A 25,592-nucleotide genomic window follows, 5' to 3' on the forward strand; every position below is an offset into this window, starting at 1 on the left:
ATGTGCTTTTGACAGCATGATAGTCCATTTTTTTCATTCCTCTGTTTTACCATAAACTCATTACTCTTTCATTTAAATTCATAGTTTGCCCTCTCTCTCCCTCTTTCTCCTTCTCTTTGTAGATGACGCAGTAACAGGGGAGTTGTCCAAGTTGCTGAATGAAATAAAGATCTGCCGTGATAAGGATTGCTCCTTTGAGGAGCTGTGTCAGACCATCTCTTCTCACTCTCAGTCCATGGAGAGCTTCGGCAGTGGGCGTCTGTCTGACGAGGAACGGAACGGCACTCTCACTCGAATAAACAAGGTGTGCTTGCAAAAATATCAAAAAATATATCTTTTTTCCAAGAAAATGAAGTCAGTCACATCAGTGGATCAATATCAAGATTCAAGAGGTCCTAATGAGCTTTTCAATGTTGATGCAGTACCTCATTCTGGCCAGCAGAGGGAACACAGAACTAAACACTGGGTGCAGTGCTGGGTATCCCTTCAATTTATATAATCTCATAAATACATATTTAAAGCTCTAAAACAGCCCCAGATTTAATCACCGATGTTATTTAACACAAACAGAATCTTATTTTTGATTCATTACATTGCTGACTGAGGGAGTGAATATTACTTTATGTAAGGGGCTGAAAAATTGTGCGTTATTGCATTAGGAAAGTGTGCAGTGGAACGTTAAGCAATGGTTATTTGCTGAAGATCTGTCACAGTGACCACTGGATCACGGTTTACTCCACTGCGTTTGTTTGATCGATACAATTAAATGTGTTTGTGTCGGGTCAATCAATCAAAGTCTGCAGAGCTCAGATAAACAAGCAAAGACACGCACGCACACAAACACTCTTCCGATCGATTCCAGTCACATGTCAAAAACTCCCAAGACTTTGAAGACTGAATGGGTTGGAGTTGTTTGCAGCATCTAAAAGGGTTACTGGTCATACGTGCAGTCACAAAACAATATTTTCATTTAAAACAGCATTATCTAATTAAAAATGAAATGTTTTGCTTATGTCAAAGGAATTATTTACCTATTTTTTTCTTTGCATATTTACATTTACGCATTTGGCAGATGATTTTATCCAGAGCAACTTACATTGCATTCAAGGTATACATTTATTCTTTTTATTTTTTGTTCTTGCTTTCCCTGCGAATCTATCCCATTACCTACTGTTTGAACTACAGGAAAGCAAATATTTGAAGCAAATGATTATTGTTTCACGTGCTAGTATCATATACAAATTAAATACACATCATGTTTGTATATGATGCTTCTATATTTTAGTTTTTGTGGCTCAACATGACTAGGAATGTGTTTCTACATGAGTTCTGGACTTACAAAAAACCCAGAGTTCTTAGCAAAAGAATCAGACAAAATGGGTCATTGAGAGTCAGACTATGATTGTCACATATTTAAATCATGAATCATGTTACGAGTCCTCTAAAAAGTCACAGACAAGCCAAGCAAGTGTTCATGTTGGACTATAGAGTGATACAGAGAGAAAGACACTTATCTATTAAAGTAAGTCAGTTCATATACAGAACGACAAACCCCCTAAAGTATGGAAGCTTGTTTCTGCCACTGAATAAAAAATAAAAAAGGTAATTGCGACTTTTTATCTCACAATTCTGACTTTTTTTTCTCAGAATTGTGAGTTTATTGTGAGCAATTGCAAGTTAATATACTGTAAAGTCAGAATTGTGAGATATAAACCTGCAACTCTGAGAAAAAAAGTCAGAAAATTATTTTTTTCCTCAGAATTGGACTTTATAACTCGCAATTGTGAGTTTATAACGCGCAACTCTGACTTTATTTCTTGCAATTGTGAGTTTAGGCTATATATCATAATTCTGACATTATATTTCACAATTGCGAGTTTATATCTCGCAATTCTGAGAAAAGAAGTCAGAATTACGAGATATAAACTCGCAATTGTGAAATATAATGTCAGAATTGTGAGATAAAAAGTCATAATTACCTTTTTTAATTTTTATTTTTAGTGGCGGAAACAAGCTTCCATCCTAAAGGGACATGGTGAAGGAAAAAAAAAATGAAATGTGAGGAGAAGTTATTTGTCAATGCTTTTGCGTTCTCTCGCAAACGTTTTGCATTCCCCCGAAAAAACTTTGCGTTCCCTCACAAAGAACGCAAAAAGTTTTCTCAGGGGTATGCAAACGTTTTGTGAGGGAACACAAAGTTTCTCGGGGGAACGCAAAACTTTTGCGAGCGAATAAGTTGGTTCAGGTGTTAATACAAGTTGGAGCTAAACCCTTCAGGGACAGTGGCCCTCCAGGACTGAGTTTGGACACCCCTGTTTTAGGGTCTCAGTACAGAACAGTTCCTATCTACTTGAATGAAGAATGTCCAAAACAGTTTGTCAGGATTTTTTCAATAATGAATCAGCAATAAAATCTAACAAAAGTTTTGTCAAATTTAGCTTATTTGGCTCCAAAAAGGCTAATTTAGGCTGATTCCTTTAACAAAATGGTGATTGGCTCATTTAAAGTCCCCCTGTAGTCAATAATTTTATCTCTTAAAACTCATATTTAATCACTGAAATGACATATTTAAACGTTTTTTTTCCTTGAAAAAAAAATTCTTCAGGCCTTAATATAGCTTGAATGAAACTCTACACCCTTGCCTCATTTAGTACATGCGGTTCTATGAATATGCAAATTAGTCCCGCCTCCACTTACTCACACCAGCTCAGAGATCCAATAATTGATGATCACACGTTGACGTGATTGGTTGACGTCAGAATCACCAGCAATTTCAAACCATGTTTTTGAAACTGTCTTTAGATCACTGCAATTTTAAAAAAGAAAATACTGTGGTGTTGACTTATGAATTTGCAGATGGTTTGACCTAAAGCACATTAAAAACAACATATACATATAAACAACATTAAAACCTTGATTTTCACCACAGGGGGACTTTAAGCGTAAGGATACAGCATATAGCCGCCATACTGAGTCTTACAATTTCTCCCATTCCATTCTCTCTGAGTGGTCCATCTCCTCCCCCTTATACCGTCTCTGTCTTATCTTAATCTTGTGTTATGTTGGCTTGAGCCGAGATCAGTATCTGTACGTCAGCCTGTGTGTACTACTGTTGACTGTATGTAACTGTATGTATCTCTCTCCACCTGGCTGTAGCGGCCCACTCCCCCATTGCCCCCGGCTATGGAAGAGGAGGAAAAGAGCTGCGGACCATCAGGCCTGTGGGAGGCGCTCACTCCCTGCAACGGCTGCAGAAATCTGGGCTTTTCTCAGGTACACACATTATCACACTTACTTTCCTTACAATGCAGCCACGGACTCCTTAGCAGATAAAGAATTTGTAAAGAAATGAAGTTTGGGGGTAACGCATTACAAGTAACGAGAGTTACGTAATCAGATTACTTTTTCAAGTAACTTGTAAAGTAACGCATTTCTTTTAAATTTACTACAAAATATCTAGTTAAATAAATAGTTACTTTTTAAATTAGTAACGCAAGTTACTTTGTTTTCTCATTTATTGGCTGACAGCTCTCCTAATTAATTCATTTATTCTTATTTAATTTATCTATTTATTTTATGGATTTAAATAATTTATGGTGCATTCTTAATTACTGTGTTTTTGTTTAGTTAAATGCATGAAATAAATAATTACATAAATTTTTAAAAGAATATATTTTAAAAATATAAATCTATCTATCTATCTTTCTATCTATAGATCCATCTATATGAATTGATTATATTACTTATTTTAAAAATATAATTTTATTATTTTTATTTATTTATTTATTTATTATATTTTTATTTAATGTATCTAAATACTTCGATGCATACTTATTTTTTTGTATTTTTGTTTAAAATTTAATTTAATTATTTTTTTTTTTTTTACAAAAATGTATTGAACTCAAACAATGATTGGCAGATACCTGAATGGGAATTAAAGACCCCTATTGTAAAGTTTTATGTTCATATTCATCTATTTATATTCATTTTCACGGCCTAATGCAAGATGAATCAGGTATGTAAGTCGTGGCATGTTGTTATGGGAACTTTAGCCAACAGCGAAGACCTTCAAAGACTTCCTGGGCATCTAAAAAATGTTCTTTTTATCTTTAATTCTGATTGTGGATGAAAAGATGGATGTGGAAATGTTGGGTGTATTGATGTTTAGGAGGCTTTCTTAATGCCAGAATGAGCAAGAGGGATTCCCATCCCTCAGACAGGAAGTCTAATTATCCCACAGGAAGTGTAATCGTGTCACACGCTGATCCGCCCACCTGCGCCATGTGAGGAGACCTCCCGCTACCATGGAAACAGGGATAGTGAAGGTGCCAGCAGGCTGGGGGAAGGGAGACTCCAGCTTCAGAAAGAGTTGGGGTTCCTTGGGCTGCGAGTCATACTTCTGCACCCGCAAACCAATCCTGAACTCCGTCACTGGCTCTCCTCCGCAGGGAGAGAGATGCACACGGATTCTGAAGGGTTCTCGTAGTTGCTAGGATACACAGAATTCATAAAGTGCAAGGCGTGGGATATCCACCCACTTCCCAATTGACAGATCTGAGTCTCCATCAAAACAGGTGCGTCACAGCACTGCGCAATAACATCCAGAGAAAACATCCAGAGACAGAGAGAGAGACTGGGTATCAGCCACTGCTTTCTCATTCAAGCTGCTCTCCAGCATTCCTCTGCCTCTCTTTTTTTATTTTTCTATCCATTCTTGTTTTCGCCAACTGTTTTTTTTTTTTGTTACATCATACATTTGTGTATTTAAAATCTGGGCCTGTGCATTTGTGTTGTTTGTTTCTATGGTTTGCACTGTTTTTTTCCACCTCTAATCCAAGTGCTGCAGTCAGCAAACTTGCTTTTAATGTTTATGCTGAAAATGTCTTGTGATTTCAGATCAGAGTAAGCGCTCCCATCTGTAGCATGTGCTTTGCAATGTTTTTCTCTGCAGAAGAAATTACTGTTTACAAACAGACATTCTGTTGTGACACTTCTGGATTGTTTTAGCACCCTGGAAAAGACCTGTTTTAGATTAGGACTACAATATAATTGAACTGTAAATGACCAAAAAGTGCTCTGTGTGGGGTTGAAACACACTTTGTGCTAAAGATTAATTAATCTTTTTTTTCTTCATGAAGAAAGTATTTCATAGAAAGCAAATCATAGGTAATGACTTATGCTTACAGTATTAAGCATTCTTATTATATATTACATTTATATAATATATTTTTTATATGTACATTACAGTTAAAAAGTTTGGGGTCAGTAATATATTTTTTCTTCAAAGAAATTAATACTTTTATTCAGCAAGGAGTAAGGATGCATTAAAATGATCAAAAGTGACCGTAAAGACACTATAATGTGACAAAAGACTTTTAAAATACAGTAAATATATGCAGCAAAGAATTCTGACAAAAAATGTATCACGATTTCCACAAAAATATTAAGCAGAATTTTTTTTTTTTTTTACTGTTACTGTTTTCAACATTGATAATAATAAGAAATGTTTCTTAAGGGTCAAATCAGCATATTAGAATGATTTCTGAAGGATCATGTGACACTGAAGACTGGAGTAATGATGCTGAAAATTCAGCTTTGCCATAACAGGAATAAATTACATTTTAAAATATATTATAACAGAAAACAGTTATTTTAAATTGTAATAATATTTCACAATATTACTTCTTTCAAAAACATTAAAAAATCTTACCGACCCCAAACTTTTGAGGGGTGTAACGGTACATGTATTTGTTCCGAACCATACAGTACAGACGTCACGGTTCGATGCATGCAATCAGCCAACGAATACAGTCAGTCACGGGGATCCAGACTCCAATCCAGAAGGGGGCGTGCATGGTAATACAATTTGTTAACCGCTACAACAGGAAAAAGAGCAGAAGAAGAATGACTTGACAAGAATGACTTGAGCACTTGAAACAAAGTCCACTAGATAGTTTGTACGCATCTAATGTGTCTTTTCGCACTTATGGACAAAGGAGAATACTTTGAAATGCTCGCGCACTCAGCTGTGCGCGAAACGGAGCAGAACACAGAAAATTAAGTATAGGAGGGTTGGGCTTAAGCTTTGAATGTTTAAATATAGTTTAAGTCGAGCAATTTTTCATTATTCTATTTATTTATTATAACACAAGATGCTTTTCAGTTTTGTAGCTGATTGTGACCAAATACCTTTTGTTTTTTTATCAGCCCTGCAAAAAAAAAAAAAAAAAAAAAAAAAAAGATCTATGCAAGAGTGTATTCTGTTTACTCCTCAGTGCTTAATACACTATGGGAGGCTGTACTGTACCAACTAGGGGAGTAAATAACGCTATGGAATGGAACAAACTGTGATTTGCACTACTGTCTGTTCAAAATAAACTAAAAGAAGCCTAGCATTGTGGATTTGTTCCTTTGTCCGGTAACACTTTAGGGTCCAATTTAATAATTAATAAGCAGTAATTAAGGGTTTATTGAGGCAAAAGTCATAATTAATAGATAGTTAATAGTGAGAATTGGACTCTAAACTAAATTGTGGCCATTTTTCCTATTGTACCGAAATCGTACTGAACCATGACCCTAAAACCGAGGTACATACCGTACTGTTACACCCCTAATATATATATATATATATACAGTCAAACCAAAAATTATTCAGACTTTTTTGATATTTTCGATATATTTTTACTAGTGGGTGCAGGACACTATAGTTCATTTATGTAAGTGAGGATAGCAAAATAAAGTAAACTGTGACATATTATACCCAAAAATTCTCCATACAGTGGACTACCAGTAATATTGATAAAAATTTGGAACCAAAAATTATTCAGACACTTTGACCTGACCATGTTTTGCTTAAGTGTTATCTGACATAATTAAGATTATTTTTTCTGACACAGTTTAACTCTGAGATCTTGTCATATTTTATTAACATTTTTTTAACTGTAGTGAATAACCTGTATTAATGAATGAAATGTTCGTGTCTGAATAAATTTTGTATATATATATATATATATATATATATACAGAGTTCTGTCATGAAACTCTAGATGGCGCAGGCTGATGGGTCTTAATGTAGGCTGATGGTAATTACAGCGTATACTGGCACAACCTGATTGGTCCATGTCACATCTGCAGTCAATGAGCTTGTTGCTCACACATTTAAATGGCTGGTTACGTTTCCGGGCAGTGTGTATATATATATAAAACCGTAGCACTGCTGATCGGCATCACTAAAGTGGTTTTATTTCCGAAGGACCTGGAGGGACGGTTGCTTGTTGTTGTCCTGAAAATTTCATCTATTGTTATCCTCAGTTTGCATACAGCATCGATTACGCCTAAATTATGCCATTTCATTGCTTGTATAGAAGTAATTTGGTTGGTCTTGTCCAGCTCGATGACTTTGTGCCCTTACAAAAGCCACTAATTGCAGCTAATTAAATGCTCCGGGATGTGAAGTTTTTCATGTGTATTGTCCATTTTAATTGAGCAGAATGGCTTTATATGTGTGTGTGAGTTTGTATTAGAAGAAACTTATGTCCCTATGGTCTCACTGACTGCCCAGTGTGATTTAGGAGCCGCTCGCTGTGTTTATTAGATCACTCTGAAAACAGTGCTGGGGTAAGAATCCTAAACGACTGGTCGTATTTTATGAGACGTTTAAAACCAAATACAAGAGATGGAGCGTGAACGGCCTATACTGCATATAAATATACAGCCTTCATAAAGCTGGATTCAACATGAACACCTTTTTAAAGGATGATTTATAAAAAAAATATTAACTTGTTTTACGAGTGATTTCAGTAATAAAAGTTATTTACCACCAAGCAACAAGGCACAATAACATTTTCTCATATGCTTTGTTCCTATCTATGTTTGTGCAGTTCTCCTGATACCAATTTTGTGTGGCATTAAAATTGAATGGATGACCACCATCAGTGCTTCTGCTGTTTTTGGTGAGCATTGACGCAGTCTCTGACTCTCCATGTTGGAAATCATTGTTGTTAAAATGTTTGGATTACTCACACGGGCGCTTTTGTTACGCCGTAATAATATCAAGGAAAGCCTTGACTGTAGTTATTCCAAAGCAGCGGGCTCCCTCGAGTGATTGCATTAAATGTTTCCTCCGTCATATTTGTTTTAATCTTCATCGTCCTCCTCCTCCTATCCCACAGTGTGGCATAATCTCTTTTGTATATCCGTGACTCATGTAAATCTCAGAACCCCGACAGAGGCTTCATCTACCGAGAAGGTTTCAGCACTTCCTCCTAGGTGCTGAGAGATAATTAGGGCAACTAATGAATGTTAACTTCTCCCAGAGTGTACAGGCTGTGCATGATAAGGTGATGACGGTTTTTCCTGCATAAGAAAGCTCTCAGGAGGACTCAAAACTCAAAATGCCTCCGGCCTCCCTACTGGCCCTTTATGGACTATCTGCTCTCAGTGTGTTTGGTTGACTAGCTTAGTTTTTTCCTACTTTGTCCTGCTTTTTGCCTGTTTTTCCATATTGTCACTTTCTCGTCACTCTCTCATTTATTAGTTTGCTTTTAAAAGTTAATGCCTGTTTCATTTGTGGGAAAACAGAATAAAACTATTGATGACTCAACCATGCACTAGACAGATTTTTGTCCAATCAGAGGATCTCTAGAATGAGAATGCCCCGCCCCTAGTTCCACTGATTAGTAAGTGGAAAAACATAATTTTTAGCAAAATTAATTAAGAGATACTTTTACCTCAGAGGGAAATTTAACTTTAGCCGGAATCAATTTTATTTTATTTTATTTTATTTTATTTTATTTTATTTTATTTTATTTTATTTTCAGTCTATGTCTGTTAGCTTTGGAGCCAACTCAAAAATTCACAATTAATTTAATTAATGTACCTAAAGCTTATTGGCTGTTGTTAAAGGGTTAGTTCACCCAAAAATGAAAATTCAGTCATTTATTACTCACCCTCATGCCGTTCCACACCCGTAAGACCTTCGTTCATCTTCAGAACACAAATTAAGATATTTTTAATAAAATCCGATGGTTCAGTGAGGCCTGCATTGCCAGCAAGATCATGTCTTTTTTCAGTGCCCAGAAAGGTACTAAAGACATATTTAAAACAGTTCATGTGACTACAGTGGTTCAACCTTAATATTATAAAGTGACGAGAATACTTTTTGTGCACCAAAAAAACAAAATAACGACTTTATTCAACAGTATCTAGTGATGGGCGATTTCAAAACACTGCTTCATGAAGCGTCGAAGCTTTACGAATCTTTTGTTCGAATCAGTGGTTTGGAGCGCCAAAATCATGTGATTTCAGTAAACGAGGCTTCGTTACGTCATAAGCGTTTCGAAATTTCAATAGTTCACGTGACTTTGGCAGTTTGATACGTGCTCCGAACCACTGATTCGAAACAAAAGATTCGTAAAGCTTTGAAGATTCATGAAGCAGTGTTTTGAAATTGCCCATTACTAGATATTGTTGAATACAGTCGCTATTTTTTTTTTTTTTTGCACACAAAAAGTATTCTTGTCTCCAGAGGTGTAAAGAGTACCTGAAAACCATACTTAAGTAAAAGTACTGATACCTTACATCGAAAATGACTCCACTACAAGTTACAAGTAACCAATTCCAATACAACTTGAGTAAAAGTCTTAAATTATCTGAATTTAACAGTACTTAAGTATTTTACTCATGCTGAATGTAGGCTCAGAGATGCACTAGTCCTGAGAGACATGACAGTAAAAAAAATAATTGATTTGTAAGATGAGAAATCAAGTTTATTTTCTAAAATCAAAATAAAACTGAACACCTCAATGTTGCAACAAATCAAGGTCGACACAACAGCCTTTTAAACGTCTACAAACTCTCAAGTCTCAGTTGAGCTCAAGTGCACAGAAAGGCCATAAGTAAACCAATATCCTTCAAAACAGTCTTGTCAATATAGCGGATAAATAAAACAATGTTAAGTAAAATTAAATAGTCAGAATCTACTGTATGTGCTGGTTTGAGCCTCATCACCAGCTGCAGTCATTTCCTCATCTAATAAATAAAACATCTGCGATCAGCAACTACCTGCTAATGCACTGACATTCATGTAAAGCATCCTTGTTGACAAGTTTTGGGTGAGTAAAGGCAAAATGCACAAAATATAGTACCTTCAATGCCCTGAGGTGGCGATATTGCTTCTTTATATCAGAAACAAACTGCTGCAGAAAATGTTAGCTGCCATGAAAAATGTAATTTGTAATGGCATTACTCATCACAAATGTAGTGGAGTAAAAAGTACATTTACTTGCTCAAAAATGTAGTCAAGTAGAGAGTAAAAGTTGCCAATATCTTTTATACTCAGTACAACTACAAAGTAGCCAAAAAGATACTTAAGTACAGTAACTAATTACATTTACTCAAGTACTTTACACCTCTGCTTGTCGCTTTATAATATTAAGGTTGAACCACTGTAGTCACATGAACTGTTTTAAATATGTCTTTAGTAGCTTTCTAGGCATTAAAAAAGTATATGATCTTGCTGTCTATGCAGGCCTCACTGAGCCATTGGATTTTATCAAAAATATCTTAATTTGTGTTCTGAAGATGAAAGAAGGTCTTACAGGGGTGGAACGACATGAGTGTGAGTAATAAATGACTGAATTTTCATTTTTGGGTGAACTAGCGTTTTAATCCCTTCAGTTATATTTTGCTCCAATTTCCTGTTTTAATAGTAAATACATCGGTACATGAAAGAAAACGGCCATATTCGATTGATTTAATTGGGTCTGCTAGAAAGCCCAAACTTGCTTTTTTTACTTAAAACATTGTTTCCTGAAAAACAAAAACATAAGGAATAACATAATGATGGACCTTGACAAAATTTGACACTATTTTCTGACAAAGTGTTTTACAAAGAGACTGTCTAATGTATGATGATACAATAATCTGTGCTGTTTGTCACAAATATAATAGGGAAAATTCCTTGTATAAGCGACATTATACATTCATTTTCAATTGAACAATGCAAAGTACTGTTTTATATAACATTCAATGTTCTCAATCCAATTATCATTAATAGGTGTGACAAAAGGTTAATTTTGGATCATATTTGTTAGCATTCACTGACTAAATAAAGCCTTCAGGCCTTTAAAAAAAAAAAAAAAAAACTCTATTCCTCTCAGCATTTGAAGTTTAACCTGCAGATTTACCCTTCTGTGTTTCCTCAACCGGCGTGCTGAAGGAAAAGTGCATCACAGAGTTCATAGTTACATCGGGAGCAGGTGCTAAATCTCCAAAGGTGTTTAATAGGAGAAGGTAATAACTGTAGTCAGACATTTTTATGAAAGTCGGAAATCATCGCCACTTCAATTTGCTAATTTTCTCTTTCTCCAACTCTGTTTTCTCTCTCTATCATCTCTTGCACTAAGTCCGTTATATATCAGGCAGAATGAGATTACTTTGGCTGGAAGTCTTTTAGTGAGAAACTGGCTGTCTTGAACAGGCTACTTTATCTTGCTGCTGATGTTATTTATTTGTAGTTGCTTCATTTTCCCGCTTATTGTTTGTTCGGTTTATTATGAAGCCTCACTGTGAAGTATATTGCAACAAAATTGTGTAAGCCTTACTTCCCTCCACTGGTATCATCTCTGCATGCAAAGCCCTCCTCTAAAGCACATGACCAAACTTATCTTCCCTGTCTCGCTTTATATCAATCCCTCTATCTGTTCTGAGAAGGTCTCTGAGGGCCTTTTATGCTGTGGGGTCCTCCTCCAAAATATGCATAGCTCAGATTAGAAAAGCACAGGAAATGACAGTGGCCATTCAGATCAGATACTGTATCAACTGAGAAAAAGAGCGAGTGGCAGAACTCTGGATAAATGTGAAGAAAACCAAAGGGAATAAAGCGAAAAGAGCTGATTAAAGAAGAAAATGAGAAAGGGAGGAAGACAAGAGTTAAGCCGGCAGTAAAAGTCTGTCAGGCCCCATGTGATCACATGTGCAGTTGAAGATTGCAGACGTGACTGAGGGCCGTCCGGGCAGATTTCCTATTTGAATCTGAGTCCAGCAACTGCAGCTCTACATCAGCACGCTAATTACTGACTTGAATCGCCTCTGTTTGTCTTGTAGTCTTCCTTTTCTGAGAAAAAAAAAATGAAGTTCCTGTCTCTGCTGTCAGAGAGAGATAGGGAAAGAGAACAAGAGTTGTAGTGTGCTCGGACAGTCAGGCACAGCGGGGTCATTTTGTTCGTACGCAGAAGAGTTGGAATTTCAGTAAAGAAATCAGGATTCGCAAGAGATAAACAGGTACTGAACTTTTTTAACATAAGTGTGTACTGTATACTCTTGTGTGTGTACATGTTTACACATTTGCGACAAAATTTTGTAAATCTGGCAAAATGTTTAGTGACAAATATTATTAATCAACAGAATTTTAATAAATTATTTTATTTTATTATTTAATATTATTATTATGTTTATTTTTAGGATCACTATTATTATTATTTATGATATTACTTTTATTTATTTATTTGGTTGTTTATTAAATATAAAAGTACTATTTATTTATTAGTTATGCTATTTTAAAAATGCTCAGTGTTTTAAAGTTTAGGTTAGCAAAAATTATGTTGTATAGTAATATTATTTCACCAACAGTAAAACTAACTTCAGTGAAGGAAGATTGTAATCCACAACTTGCTGTTGCTTTTTTCTCGTTCTATTCAGCCAGTGGGTAGTTTCCTGTGCAAGCGTGTGCATGCTAGCGCACAATGCAGGAAACCACTGATTCAAAGCCCGTGCATTTCCCCTCCTTCCTGCTCTCTAAGTATTTTCCTCGGCGTGTGCCCGACTCCTCTGTCCCACCCCACCATGCTATTTAAACTGACACAGAAAGTCCAAAAGTGTAAGTTCTTGTGAATGCAGCTTTGATCTCTCTCTGTCTTTCTCTCTTTCTTACCTCTCTATTATTCTCTCTGTTGATTTCTCTGTGTGGCTCTCTGGAGGGCCTCTGTTCTTTCTGACTGGAGCTTTATTCAGTGTGACTCAAATGGAAAGAGAGGGGAAAATGATCATTAGAGGAAGTAGGAAAAGAGGAGAAAAGATGGGATCAATGAGATTAATATTTGCTAAGGCACATTACTAACCATAAGTTTTAAACTTCAGCATGTAACTTGGGTGGACTTTTTGACTTTGACCGGTAAGCAACCACCTAACCACCATCCAGAACTCCCTAGAATCATGGAGGCGAATTTTGCAAGCACCACTCAAACTTTCTTCAGAAAATCTAGTTGTGAAACAGCAACCACAGTAACCACCCAGAACACCCTAGTAACACCCTGGCAACCACCCATAACAAACTCCCTAGCATTATGTAGATTACTTCGGGCAAGCACCACTCACAATTACCTAGCAATGCTCTAGCAACCACCTAGTAAACATAGTGAACACCCTATGCTATAGAAACTAGAGATGTAGGGTAGGGATAGCTTATTCGGAAAGGCACAGACAATGGCTTCAGAAGGAATAATGAATTCTGCCAGATAATAGAGAAAATATTCGTCAGACACTGAATGAGCTGGTGGATAGCATATTATTATACATAAACGTCTAAAACCATTATGCAATGTGAAGTAAGTGAGTGTAAACTCTATGAATGAAATGAGCGCAGAAATCAGAGCTTGGCAAGAGTAAAATCAACTAAAATACTACATCATACACATTTTCTACTATTTGATATGTCTATTTAAATTATTTAAACCTTGTACGATATGATACACGAATGAATGAATTAAACACAGCACAGTCGCAAATCAGATACCGTTTTTCTCTGTCTCACTCTCGGATACAGCAAGCATTTATGTATAATATATAATTTGTTCAGATTTGCATTTGTATATGCATAATAATAGTTGTTTTAGCAATTTTCAGCCAATATGAATGTTTTCTTTTATCTTCCATGTTCTCTAATCAGCTATTTATAGAGTTCAAGTCTCAAGAGTATTTGGATGATTGTCCTGACATAACTCTGTACACAAAGTTTTTTTCCCCAATTTTATTCAACATTTAGCATTATTGTTTTAATTAGAAGATATTTAAATACTTATTTTTCGGATCAGGAAAGGTCCCTGAGCTGGCTCCACTGCACACCCCTAGTAACCGCACTATAGTAACCACAGCAAACACCCTAGCTCCAACCGAGGCCCTAGAAACTACCCATGAAAATCTAGCATCATGGAAGCAACATTTGCATGGAAAAGCACTACTCAGAATAACCTAGCAACACCTTAGCAACCACCCAAACCACACAAATGGGCAAACACTGCTCACAGTCACTTAGAAATGCCCTAGTAACAAACTAGACTACTCTAGCAACCACAATGAACACTGTAGTAAACACAGCCAACACCATACCAACCACCTAGCAATGCCTTAGCAACTACCCATAGCTATCAGCCATCATAGAGGCAACTTTTGCACGGGCAAGCACCACTCACAACAATCATCTAGCAATGCCACTTAAAACCCACTTAGAAAATGCAAAATCTAGCTGTTCTATCTGACCCAGAAAACCATATAACAACACCTTTGCAATTACCCAGAACACCCTAGCATCGTGAAGGTGACTTTTACAAGGGCCACTCACAAACAGAAAACCTAAATAAAGCTAGTTGTGACTTGTGAAACAGCAACTACATTAACCCCCCCATGCAAACGCTCTAGCATTATGGAGATAACTTCTGCATGTGCAGACACCACTCACCTAGCAATGCCCAGCCAGATCACTCTAGTAACCACCTAGCAACCTCCTAGTAACCACAATGAACACAATAGTATCACCTAGTAGCTTCAACCAGTGTCTTAGCAACTACCTAGCAATGCCCTGGCAACTACTCACAGCAATCTAGCATCATGGAAGCGACTTTTGCATGGGCAAGCACCTCTCCTTCTCACTAATTGTAAATTTTCTTTGCACACAACACTTTGAATCACAAGCAGATTCAGATTCGAATTAGTCCTGTGGTTATGAATGATCGTACCCAAGTTAATACACGTTTAATCACGTTTATATACGTTTTAAACCACCTGAGTGCGTATGGAGAATGAATGTTGGAAGAAGGATTTAATTTACTTTTAACCAGCACCTGATCTCGAGTGTCTATATGGAATTAACTGAACAGCTGTATCATAGAAGCATCAGGAGAGAAACAGAGAGAGAGAGACAAAGGTCTTTCTTTCAATCCCATGTGATAAATCGCCCTTCCCCTGTGCCCGGTGCATGATGGATGTGTCTAATGCTTTCTGGGTGATGCAGGATTTGGGACTGACAGGTAGAGTAATAGTCGTCTGAGAAGAAATCGATGGGGTTCATGGGAAATAAGTGCGATGACACTGGGGGCAGCTTGGCCTGTGCTATGTTTACTTTGAGGGATGGTTGCCCTCACACGCCTGCCGTGTTGCACCCATGAAGACAAACAGGCAGCAGGAGGTGATGGCAATATTTCACTGAAGATGATAGAGCAGGGTATCATGGGTGGCTGTTTATCCCTGTCATTCTGCGCGTGAGACAGAACGGTTTGTCTTCATGGGAAGAAACTCTCAGTTGGATGTGCAGTGTCTTTTTCACACTTGAAAAATGTTGGCTTTTTCAAGATGATGTGTTTTAGAAAATTATTTTTTTAAATATCTGTCCGTCTGTCTATCTAAAGACTCTGGTTTCTGTTATGTTGTTTGTGCAGGACAGTCGATGTGGTGAAATTGCCCATTCTCCATCATTGGACGTGTTTTTACCAGAGGATGAGGACAACCCTTACGAGTCAGTGGCTACAGCTGTCACACGCAAACCCTGCTCTCTGGACATCCAACTCCACAGCGCCTGTCCTCGCAACGGTATGTAAATAATCTCCACACTAACTCAGCATTTATACCTATCAGAAAAATACTTTGTGCACCTCATTAAGTCAACATAAATCATTAGCAATGCATTTTTGTTCCATTTGATGTATTTCTATGTCAAACAAGATACTCAATAAGGGAAAAAATGGGCAGGACTTTATTGGATCCATTGGTACAATAAGCAGAATAACAAAAAGAAAAAAAAAGTGGACTGAAGATTAGAAAGCATGACGCTTGTGGTAGACGCAACCCATATAGCGACGTGTTACAAATGACTTTCGAGTGATTCGTAACAAAAGTGTGCGTCAAATAAGCTAAACACAGAAGCTTGAACGTGCACTTTAAGGTGCATACTGCCACCTACTGCACAACACCTGCGTGACAGCTGACTTAAAATAAAGGATTGTGCTTAGGAAAGCCGATCAATTAAAAAAAAAAAAAAAAGAAGCTAAATCGGCCCCGATACTGATCCTTGAGATCGGCTCGGGACATCCCTAATTATTATCATTATTGCTACTATAAAAAATAGTGTCACAATAGTAAAAATGCTTCACAATCCAATCAATTCCCAATTGCTCCCAAATCATTACTTTTCTTATTATATTGCAGTATATTATATTATAATGTATTATGTTATATTATAAATACTTCACAGAACACTTGTCCATGCTGTATTGATTTGACAAACACAGAACATTAGGTCCCATGGCGCCCTCCTCCTCTTGTTGTGGCGTTTAGGAAGATGCCTGTAGTACTGGGATGCTACGGCCCCTGCCGCAGTTCTTTCCTCTGGCATCATTCCTGCGGTAAGGGTTAGGGTTGTCGTGGAAACAGCTTTAGCCTTACCCAGAGAGGTTGGTGAGTCACCTGCAAGTTGTCATGGAGACGCAGTGAGCAGTGTTGCCTGTAGGCCAGTGATTCACACCTGATGCAGCTGCAGTCACTGTTTATCTCCCAGATGACTCTATTAATGCAGCCGCACAGTCTGGCGGGACTGCACTTGATGTGTGTGTGTGTGTGAGAGCGAAAGTGTGTTCTACTATTTCCTGCGTTACTGTACTTTAACCCTCTGTTTGTGCTTGTGCGGATGTTTGCATGAATGTTTGTGGATTTTGACAGCTCTATTTTTGGCCCCCTGGTTTCTCCACAAGCATGAAATCACATGCTTACAGGACTCTGTTTGCTGCCTGATTATAGTCAACACTGCAGTTTCGTGCTGCAGGATAGCAGAGGACCAATCAAAACACTCACACCAGTATATCTCACAATAATCCCAAAAAACACATCACAGTTATGACAGCATATTACATTACATACATAGTGACATCACTAACCCTAAAATTTACATAAACCCCGCCCCCGAGAACACGCAACAAAGGGGGTGAGGCCATGTTGGGCTGCTTTAGAGAAGAGGGAGAGTTGTTGAAGTAGAGTGTTGTTGCCATACTGTCATTTTACGTCGGACTACTTCACAAACGATGGTCAATTCAACGCTGGATTTGCAAAAAAGATTAACATGATGGCGACATGCTAGTCGATGAGTTGAATCAACTCCACAGCAACTACATAAATTTATCCACTAACCATTCAGAAACGTCCAGATGCATTCTATAAGTTTTTAAAGTCTCTCCATCGGTGTCCGACTTCGGTTTGAACAATGTAAGGCTGAACACTGTTACTGACAATCATCATTTTGGCTGTGTGAGATTCTCCAGCTTTGTTGTTGTTGAGCAACCGAAACGCGAGCTGTTAAAGCTGCACCCTCTTCTGGAAAAAAAAGGCAAATTTATGGTTACATTTTGATTTTAAGTAGACTTCAAATTAAGTTTTTCACCCTGCCTAAATGTGTCTAACTTTCTGACTTCCAAATATCACAGTTTAATGTTCATTGCAATTGAAAAAAGTAATTTCATGTTATTAAAATATTTGTAAATCTTAAATATTTGAAGATATTCTGTGTGAATCACCTCCTTGAAATTCATTGTGTTTAGTGTATAATATATTAAATATGCTGCTCCACAATTGTAAACTGGAGACGTTTACTAAAAGAATAGAGAAAGAGAAATATGTCTTCATAGTTCACCTCTCTAAGCCATATCCTGTATGTTAACCATGACTTGTAAAAAATGATTTGCAACCAACCAAGCGGTTGTGAAATCTTTAATAAGAGCTCCCCACAAGCAGAATACTAAAGCGATTCAAGTTTACAATAGGGGCATGCAACTTTTATTAAACTCACTGCAGCAGGAAACAAGGCAGGAAACTAGTCAGTTCAGTATTCTGCTAACTAGTTACTGTCCTTTAAGTGTCCTCTAGGTAACCGTTTCCAGTCAGTTTTTTTTTTTTTTCTCAATAATATTGTGTTGTGTTTCACGGTCAGGTTGTGTGGGATTTTTTGAGGATTTATTAAGTGACAGCTTGTCAAAAACAGGATTTAGGTTGAAAAAGTCGAGACGTGGCTCAGCATAAGTCTTGTTACAACTGCTTTGATGTGTCTTTTCCTGTTTATTTATCTATTCTCTGTCCCTATCTTCTGTCTGTTTGTCCTCTCTTCTTTTTCTTTTTTTTTTACTTAAGTGAGTTAGTCGCATTCAATTGTGGACACGTGATGAGCCAAATGTAAGACTCCTGTTTTTCCCCTGATGTGGCCTCAGATTAGTTTAGCTGTCTCTAGTCCACCATTACCATACTTCAGCAAATCATGTCTGTTTTCATTTTAAGCATTTGTCCAAATATATTTAAAAAAGACCTAGTTCATCTTTAATGCTTTAATACTTTGACTAGTGTGATGGTATGAAACAAGCAGTCACAAAAACAATAATATAGCTGCAAGCAGCGATGACGGGCCCAAGCCCTGCCACCACCGCCACCCCAGTGGCTTAAGGAAACCTGTGCATGGCGGGCAACATACAATCTTAATTTAATTTAAATCAAACAATAATTTTACACAATATGAGACTCTTCCTGTTTCCCTTTTTTTGTAATTACTTTAATCCCTCACCATGGCAACACTGTTCGAGATATCCTATAATCGTTTGCAATTTAACATACTCAGTTTCTTTGTTTCATGTTGACAGAGTTTTGTGGCGATTGCATAAATCTCCTATGAGGAGTAGTTAAAAACTCAGAGCCTGATTATTCAAAAAATCCACATTCAAACCCAAATATCTGACTTCCTGTTGGTCGCAACTAATGACTGTAAATTAGAAAGTTGTCTGGCTTGATAAGAAAAATATATGTACTGAGTTTGGTGACTGTAGGTAAGACTAACCCCCCAACTTTTGTCAAAAGGTGGTGCTATAGAGCCCCTCCTCCCCACCCATTTCTAAGGCTTTGCCCATGTCTACTGGCTGACAACTTTGAACTGTATGTTGAGTTTCATGCAATTTGAAGCATGCTAAGAGCCTCAAAAACACCCAAGAATATTTTAATTTGCCATGGCAACAGTATTTAAGATATCAAGAATCATTTTTACAGGTCTATATTTGCCATGTCTTGACATTATTCTAACAAAGTTTGAAGCGAATTGGGTAAAAATAAGAGGGCGATTTCAAAGTATTTTGAAAGTGACACACTTCGCCCCCACGACCCCCCCATGAAAACTTGTGCCCAGCCCTAATGGACGACGATTCTTACATGTGTGCATAGTTTCAAGGGTTTTTGAGCATGTTAAGGGACATAAAAAAGTGCCCGAATGGTCCAGAAAAAAAATTACCTAAGGAAAACAATAGGGCCTTCGCCTTTTCCGGTCGTGGGCCCTAATTTCATTATTTCATTTAATTTTAATTTTAATTTCATTTCATTTCATTTCATTTCATTTCATTATTTTGACAGCAACAAAGACAGCATGGGCATAAATACAATGTAAATACATTTAACATAAATACAAAATATTTTATTTTATTATTACAATATAAACAAATGGAATATAAATACAATTAATTTATATTTTATTCAACTACAGCATTTTATTAATTTATTTATTTTCTCTTAAAAAGTACCAAGTTGGGTGTCGTTCAGTCAATCCATCTATCAGTCTTAAATGTACAATATAGTACTAGAATCAGTAGCAGTTTCATCACTAAATTTGGTAGTAATAATAATAATATTTATATTTGTGTGCAGTTGGAGTAATAGCCTGCTAATCTTTTAGCATCTGTGACTGAAGAGTCTCTGTGTTCCCATGGCTCCCACATGCCTCATTTCTCCCTCAGTGCCGCAGCTCAAAGAGGTTAATGGCTAATGGCTGTAAGAGTAAAACACAAGTCGAATTCATCCCCGGCTTCCTGCCCATTACCAACAGGGTCAAGCCCCACTGAGCTTCCTAACACAGTCACAGAGCTGCCCGCTGTTATCGCAAAAACAGCTGTGAGCAGTTTTGACAGAGTCACACTCTTTCCCACCAGCTCCGTCAGGTTCTCTCTTTTTACACATGCACACATACAATCCCCCAGCAAGGACGAGTGTTTTGATCCACCGCGAACATCGTTTTAAGCAGGACGCTGACAGGCGTCAACAAAGAAAGTACAAATATAAATACGCGTGCAAGCGTCAATCGAGTCTGCCATTTTGTTTCAATTATTAACGCTGCTCAGATTAGTGGTTCATGAATATTCTGCCATCATTTGCATACCAGAGGAATGGAGCTTGTCAGTATTCATGACACTGGTGTGTGTGAGGGGAAGAAATGATCTGCGTATAGAAGTGTGTATTCATGTCGACCCAACAGACTTGATAGAATATGTGTAATTCATCAGTCTGCACAGTGTTCACCATGAATACAGAATATCAATTTATTATAAAATTACATACTCCTAACGTCAGTGTCAAGAGAATAAGACTGACATATGTTTGTTAACACACTTTCGTATGTGTGTTATCTCTGATCTACAGTGGTGAGTTTATTGTGAAACATGCTAATGTTTCAGATGTGTACAAAGTAAGGAACAAACACGATCAAACATGATCTATGATTACCCAAGACCTATTTAAATGAAAGTAACAGCAAGGGATGGTTTCTGTCATTGTCTTTTCCAGATATGCACATTTACCTACAGTAGTTAACTTAAAGGATTAATTTACCCAAAAATGAAAATTATCAGTTAATTTACTCATCCTCAAGCCATCCTAGGTGTATATGACTTTCTTCCTTCAGCCAAAGGAAGATAATATCCTAGCTCTTCCCAGCTTTGTAATGGCATTGAATAGTGCCTGAGTTTTTGAAGCTCCAAAAAGCGCATCCATCCATCATAAAAGAAATCCATATGACTCCAGTGGGTTAGTAAAGGCCTTCTGAAGCAATGGGTTTTTGTAAGAAAAATATCCATATTTAAAACTTTATAAACTATAATCACTGGCTTCCTGCAACGGCCATATGCACTTTCACAAGAGAGCCGTGTTCTGGTGGAAGGGTGACCTTATAATGTTTTATATATATATATATTTTGCTTAATATGCAAGCCAGTGTTTATATCACTTCATGAAAGTGGTCCATATGGCTTATGTGCTATATTTAAAGGTAAAAGGACTTGTACCATCAGGTGGTACAAGTCAGCGCTCTTTAAGTTGTTTAAGGTTAATATGTGCTTTGAGACATGAGGTAATTTAATGGCGTCTCTCATGATGCTTTGCAGCCTCTGCTCTCGCTGTGCGCGTTCATGTGTTTTAGAGGAGGCGTGGCTTTGAAGAGTGCTCTGAAGGGAGGATGGGATCTAATGCTTTCAAAGCTAGCTTGCTATAGCTAGCCTCTACGGAATTGCCTACCCTACCTTTAATGTCTTCTGAAGCCATATGATAGTTTTGTGTGACAAAGGAAATACAAGTAGCATTTACTTAATATCCCAGCTCTCCTTTCGCCATCAGAGTTCCTAAGAATCATTCTTTGGAGTCAGATCTTTTCAATGAATCAGTTGATCCAGTTCACTAAACACTTTACAAGAATGGTCTGATTAATTTACTTGAGCTGATTGTTCTGCTTCACAACTTCATTGACTCATTTAATCAATACTTCGTTTTCATTGGTTAACAGCTCACCAGAGGGGAAGATGTTCAGCGAATAATGACTTGGATTTCCGTCTCTCGTCACACAGAACTATAGTATGGCCTACTAAACTATAATATGAATTTAATTTATTTTCCTTTGTGTTTAGTAGCAGAAAATTATACTACTTTGGAATGACCCTGATGATAAAGGTGATTGAATGAAGATTTACTGCATGTATGCATCTTTTTTTTCCCATTTGAAGATGTCCCCAAAGTGAGGTTTTGACAGATTTAGCTCACTTTTGGGGACTATTTTTTCCTTTATGTGTAACTAAGTAAATATATGTGCATGCTGCTTGGATTTGATTTGTTTTATTGCCTAATTACCTGCTTGTTTACTTTTTCCGGTGGAATGCAGAGGGAAAAAATAATGCTTTTCACTTCAAGTCTCTAGTGTTTTGACTATGGCAAAACTTGTTACTCATCTCCTGCCTTTTAGTTGGCAATCAAAGGATATGAAAAACAGAAGGAAAGGAAGATGAGGAGGGTGTTGAATAAATGTATGCAGCTTGGATTCGTCTCTGATTTTGTCCGGATGGATGCCGTAGGGCTTATTGACTCACTTGGTAGTCACTTGTTTAGAGCTAACATAATCATCCCATACTGTTTTCCGCATTCCTTCATGCAGAACTGGAGAGACAGAGAATGCAGGGATGGAGTTACCGTTTCTGAACAGAATGGCTTTCACATAGTATGAGTGTGTGTGTGTGTGTGATTGATGGGAAGGGTTTTTCTCAGTAATTTGGTGGAGGAGTCAGATGTAACCCACCCTTCACCTCGTTCTGCTCTCTTTCTTTCTCTTTTCCTCTGTTTCATCCCTCATTCACAGAGAGTGATCCTACTCTGGGGAAATCTGCTCAGACCATAATGCGATCCCACTCCTACACTGCAGCGAGTGTGTGTGAATGTATATACAGTACATGTGCTATTTTGGAATTACATGGCTTGAAACCAAAACACATACATAAGCACACACAGCAAGTTGTACTGCTCTGAGTGATGAGACCTTGTTACTAATATTATTATTATTAATAGTAATAATAATAATTTTTGATGTATTGTTTTCTCACAGGATTGAGAACAACACAACAGAAATCAAGCTTCCATTAAAAAAAGTACAATAGTGGTACAATGGTATATACTGATGGTGTCAGATGGTAAAACCATGCTGCTTTGATAGATAGCATGCTACTAAATATGTGCCATATTCATGCACCATGCTGTTTGCTTGGTACTCCAAGTATATCATAGATATAATAACAAAAACATAACAACAATTGTGATAATAAGATAAAATACCATGATAACAAATACCAGTTTGAAATATAAAGCAGCATAACAGACTTTTTTTCTACAGCTAAAATAACTAGAAGCAAATGACTCCAGAAGTACACATTCAAGTTTTCCCAGTATACAAAAATGATTTCGCATTTCAAAATACGGAATCATCATCTTATCATCATCATTAACCAGTATGGCTGATTATACGCTAATGTTCAAAAGTTTGGGGTCGGTAAGATTTTAGTATTTTTGGAATAAGTCTCTTATGTTCACCAAGGCTGCATTTATTTGACCAAAAAAAAAAAAAAAAAACTTTTGACGAGTAGTGTGTATTCATTAGAATAAGTTGCATATGCAATAAAACCAGTTAAATATGCATAATATTAATAAAGAAGTGTCTTTTGCCATCTGTCGGCGCAGTGTGAATTAGCCTTTGTAGTTTCTTGATGTTTGTGATTTTGTGGCGGTTGGTTGGAGTTTGTTGGTGTCTGTTTGTTGATGTTTGTTAGAGTATGTTGCGGTTGGTTGGAGTTTGTTGGTATTTGTTGATGTCGTTGGAGTCTATTGGTGTCTGTTGATGTTTGTGGAGTTTGTTGGTATTTATTGGAATTTGTTGGGTTGGTTGGAGTTTGTTGGTGTGGGTAGGAGTTTGTTGTGAGGGGTTGGTTGGAGTTTGTTGGTGTGGGTTGGAGTTTGTTGATGTTTGTTGGAGTTTATTGATGTTTGTTATTGTCGGCTGGAGTCTGTTGGTGTCTGTTGTAGTTTGCTGATGTTTGGAGTTTGTTGGTATTTGTTGGAATTTGTTGGAGTTTGTTGATGTTTGTTGGAGTTTCTTGGGGTTGGTTGGAGTTTGTTGGCATTTGTTGGTGTTTGTTGATGTTTGTTGGAGTTTGTTGGTGTGGGTTGGAGTTTGTTGATGTTTGTTGGAGTTTCTTGGGGTTGGTTGGAGTTTGTTGGCATTTGTTGGTGTTTGTTGATGTTTGTTGGAGTTTGTTGGGGAGGAGTTGGTTGGAGTTTGTTGGTGTGGGTTGGAGTTTGTTGATGTTTGTTGGAGTTTGGTGATGTTTGTTGGAGTTTGTTGGTATTTGTTGGAGTTTGTAGATGTTTTTTGGAGTTTGTTGGTGTCGGTTGGAGTTTGTTGATATCTGTTGGAGTTTGTTGATGTTTGTTGGTGTCTGTTGGAGTTTGTTGGTATTTGTTGGAATTTGTTGATGTTTGTTGGAGTTTGTTGGATTTTGATGGAGTTTGTTGGTATTTGGTATAGTTTGTTGGGTCACTGTAAATTGGCCTTACGGGGCAAACATGCAGTGATTGCCCAATTAATTTCCATTCCATTCTCCATTATAATAGCTTTTTTGTCAACATTTTGTTTGTTTTTACAAACTGAGGGGCAAGTTCAAATTATTTTCTATGACTACCGAGTATAACACTGACAAAAGCTGACATTGTCTAAAACTTTTACATATAACCCAAAATATTTTAGCAAAATATGCTAAAAACCATAATTTAGAAAATATGATGGCAAAAACCAGTAAAACAATGAAGTAGTTCACTTCTGTGCATGTCTCACACTGGCTTTCAGTGTCTGTTAAAGGTAATGGTGCAAATGCTCTGCATTAGAAGCTCAGTGTTCAGCCATTTAATTAGCATTGAAGACACAGGGTTCCTTCAGAGTCTTTTCCGGCTATTGCTGGATGTTCATTCATTGAATTTCTGCATGATTTAGTTTCTTTCCATAAGCCCTTTCGCTTCCTGGCTACATCGGCAATAAGTAGCACTTTATGCTGAAGACTTTCAAATCAATGGTGGGAATACAGTTATCTGACCAATTCTGTCCTAGATGTCAACTCATTGTTTTTAATTGTTTTGAATCCAGTGGTTTTAATTTAAGAATATCTCTCTGTATTTTGTCTCTCTGAAGGCCACTTCTCACACGTGTCGGTCAGTGATGCAGAGCGAGGTAACCATGGTGACGACTCTACAGGCCTGACTCCTGACTGCTCGCCTCCTTCACCTGATACGGCCCTGAGGAACATAGAAAGAGTCATCCGCCCCCAGGTACACACACACATACAGGAACACACATCCACACAGAGTCTATTATGTTGTTCTGCTCTCAAGGTTAATGGTGCTCTTTTAGATAAAACGTAGTCTGGCTGTAACTGTCGCAGCATCTGTGTGTGGGAGTCATACACACACACACACACACACAAAGAGCAGTACTGTCTTACATCTACGCTGAGATACTGAGCATTCTTCATCTTAATTATACGGCTATTATAAATATGCACATGCCCGACAGGCGGATTCTCTTCATGCTTTGATATGCAATTGTCCCAAGCCACCCTCATTTTCACTCCTTCAAACTTGAGGGTTTTTATTTGATTATCATCTGTTACAGT

The 25,592-nt window shown here is 37.3% G+C and overlaps 1 protein-coding gene across 4 annotated transcripts in view; it reads left to right on the top strand.

The window, feature by feature from the left end:
• Window positions 1-25,592, top strand: part of anks1b (ankyrin repeat and sterile alpha motif domain containing 1B) — a 197,569-nt gene that overhangs the window by 64,718 nt on the left and 107,259 nt on the right. For all 4 annotated transcript variants that reach the window (XM_051891015.1, XM_051891014.1, XM_051891013.1 and 1 more), the window contains 4 exons: window positions 123-304; window positions 3,157-3,273; window positions 15,711-15,861; window positions 25,112-25,248. In XM_051891015.1, the coding sequence (XP_051746975.1) occupies window positions 123-304; window positions 3,157-3,273; window positions 15,711-15,861; window positions 25,112-25,248 (587 nt within the window). The remainder of the gene's footprint in view (window positions 1-122; window positions 305-3,156; window positions 3,274-15,710; window positions 15,862-25,111; window positions 25,249-25,592) is intronic.

The sequence above is a fragment of the Ctenopharyngodon idella genome, chromosome 4 (genome assembly GCF_019924925.1).
Source record: "Ctenopharyngodon idella isolate HZGC_01 chromosome 4, HZGC01, whole genome shotgun sequence".
In the NCBI taxonomy this organism is placed as follows: Eukaryota; Metazoa; Chordata; class Actinopteri; order Cypriniformes; family Xenocyprididae; genus Ctenopharyngodon; species Ctenopharyngodon idella.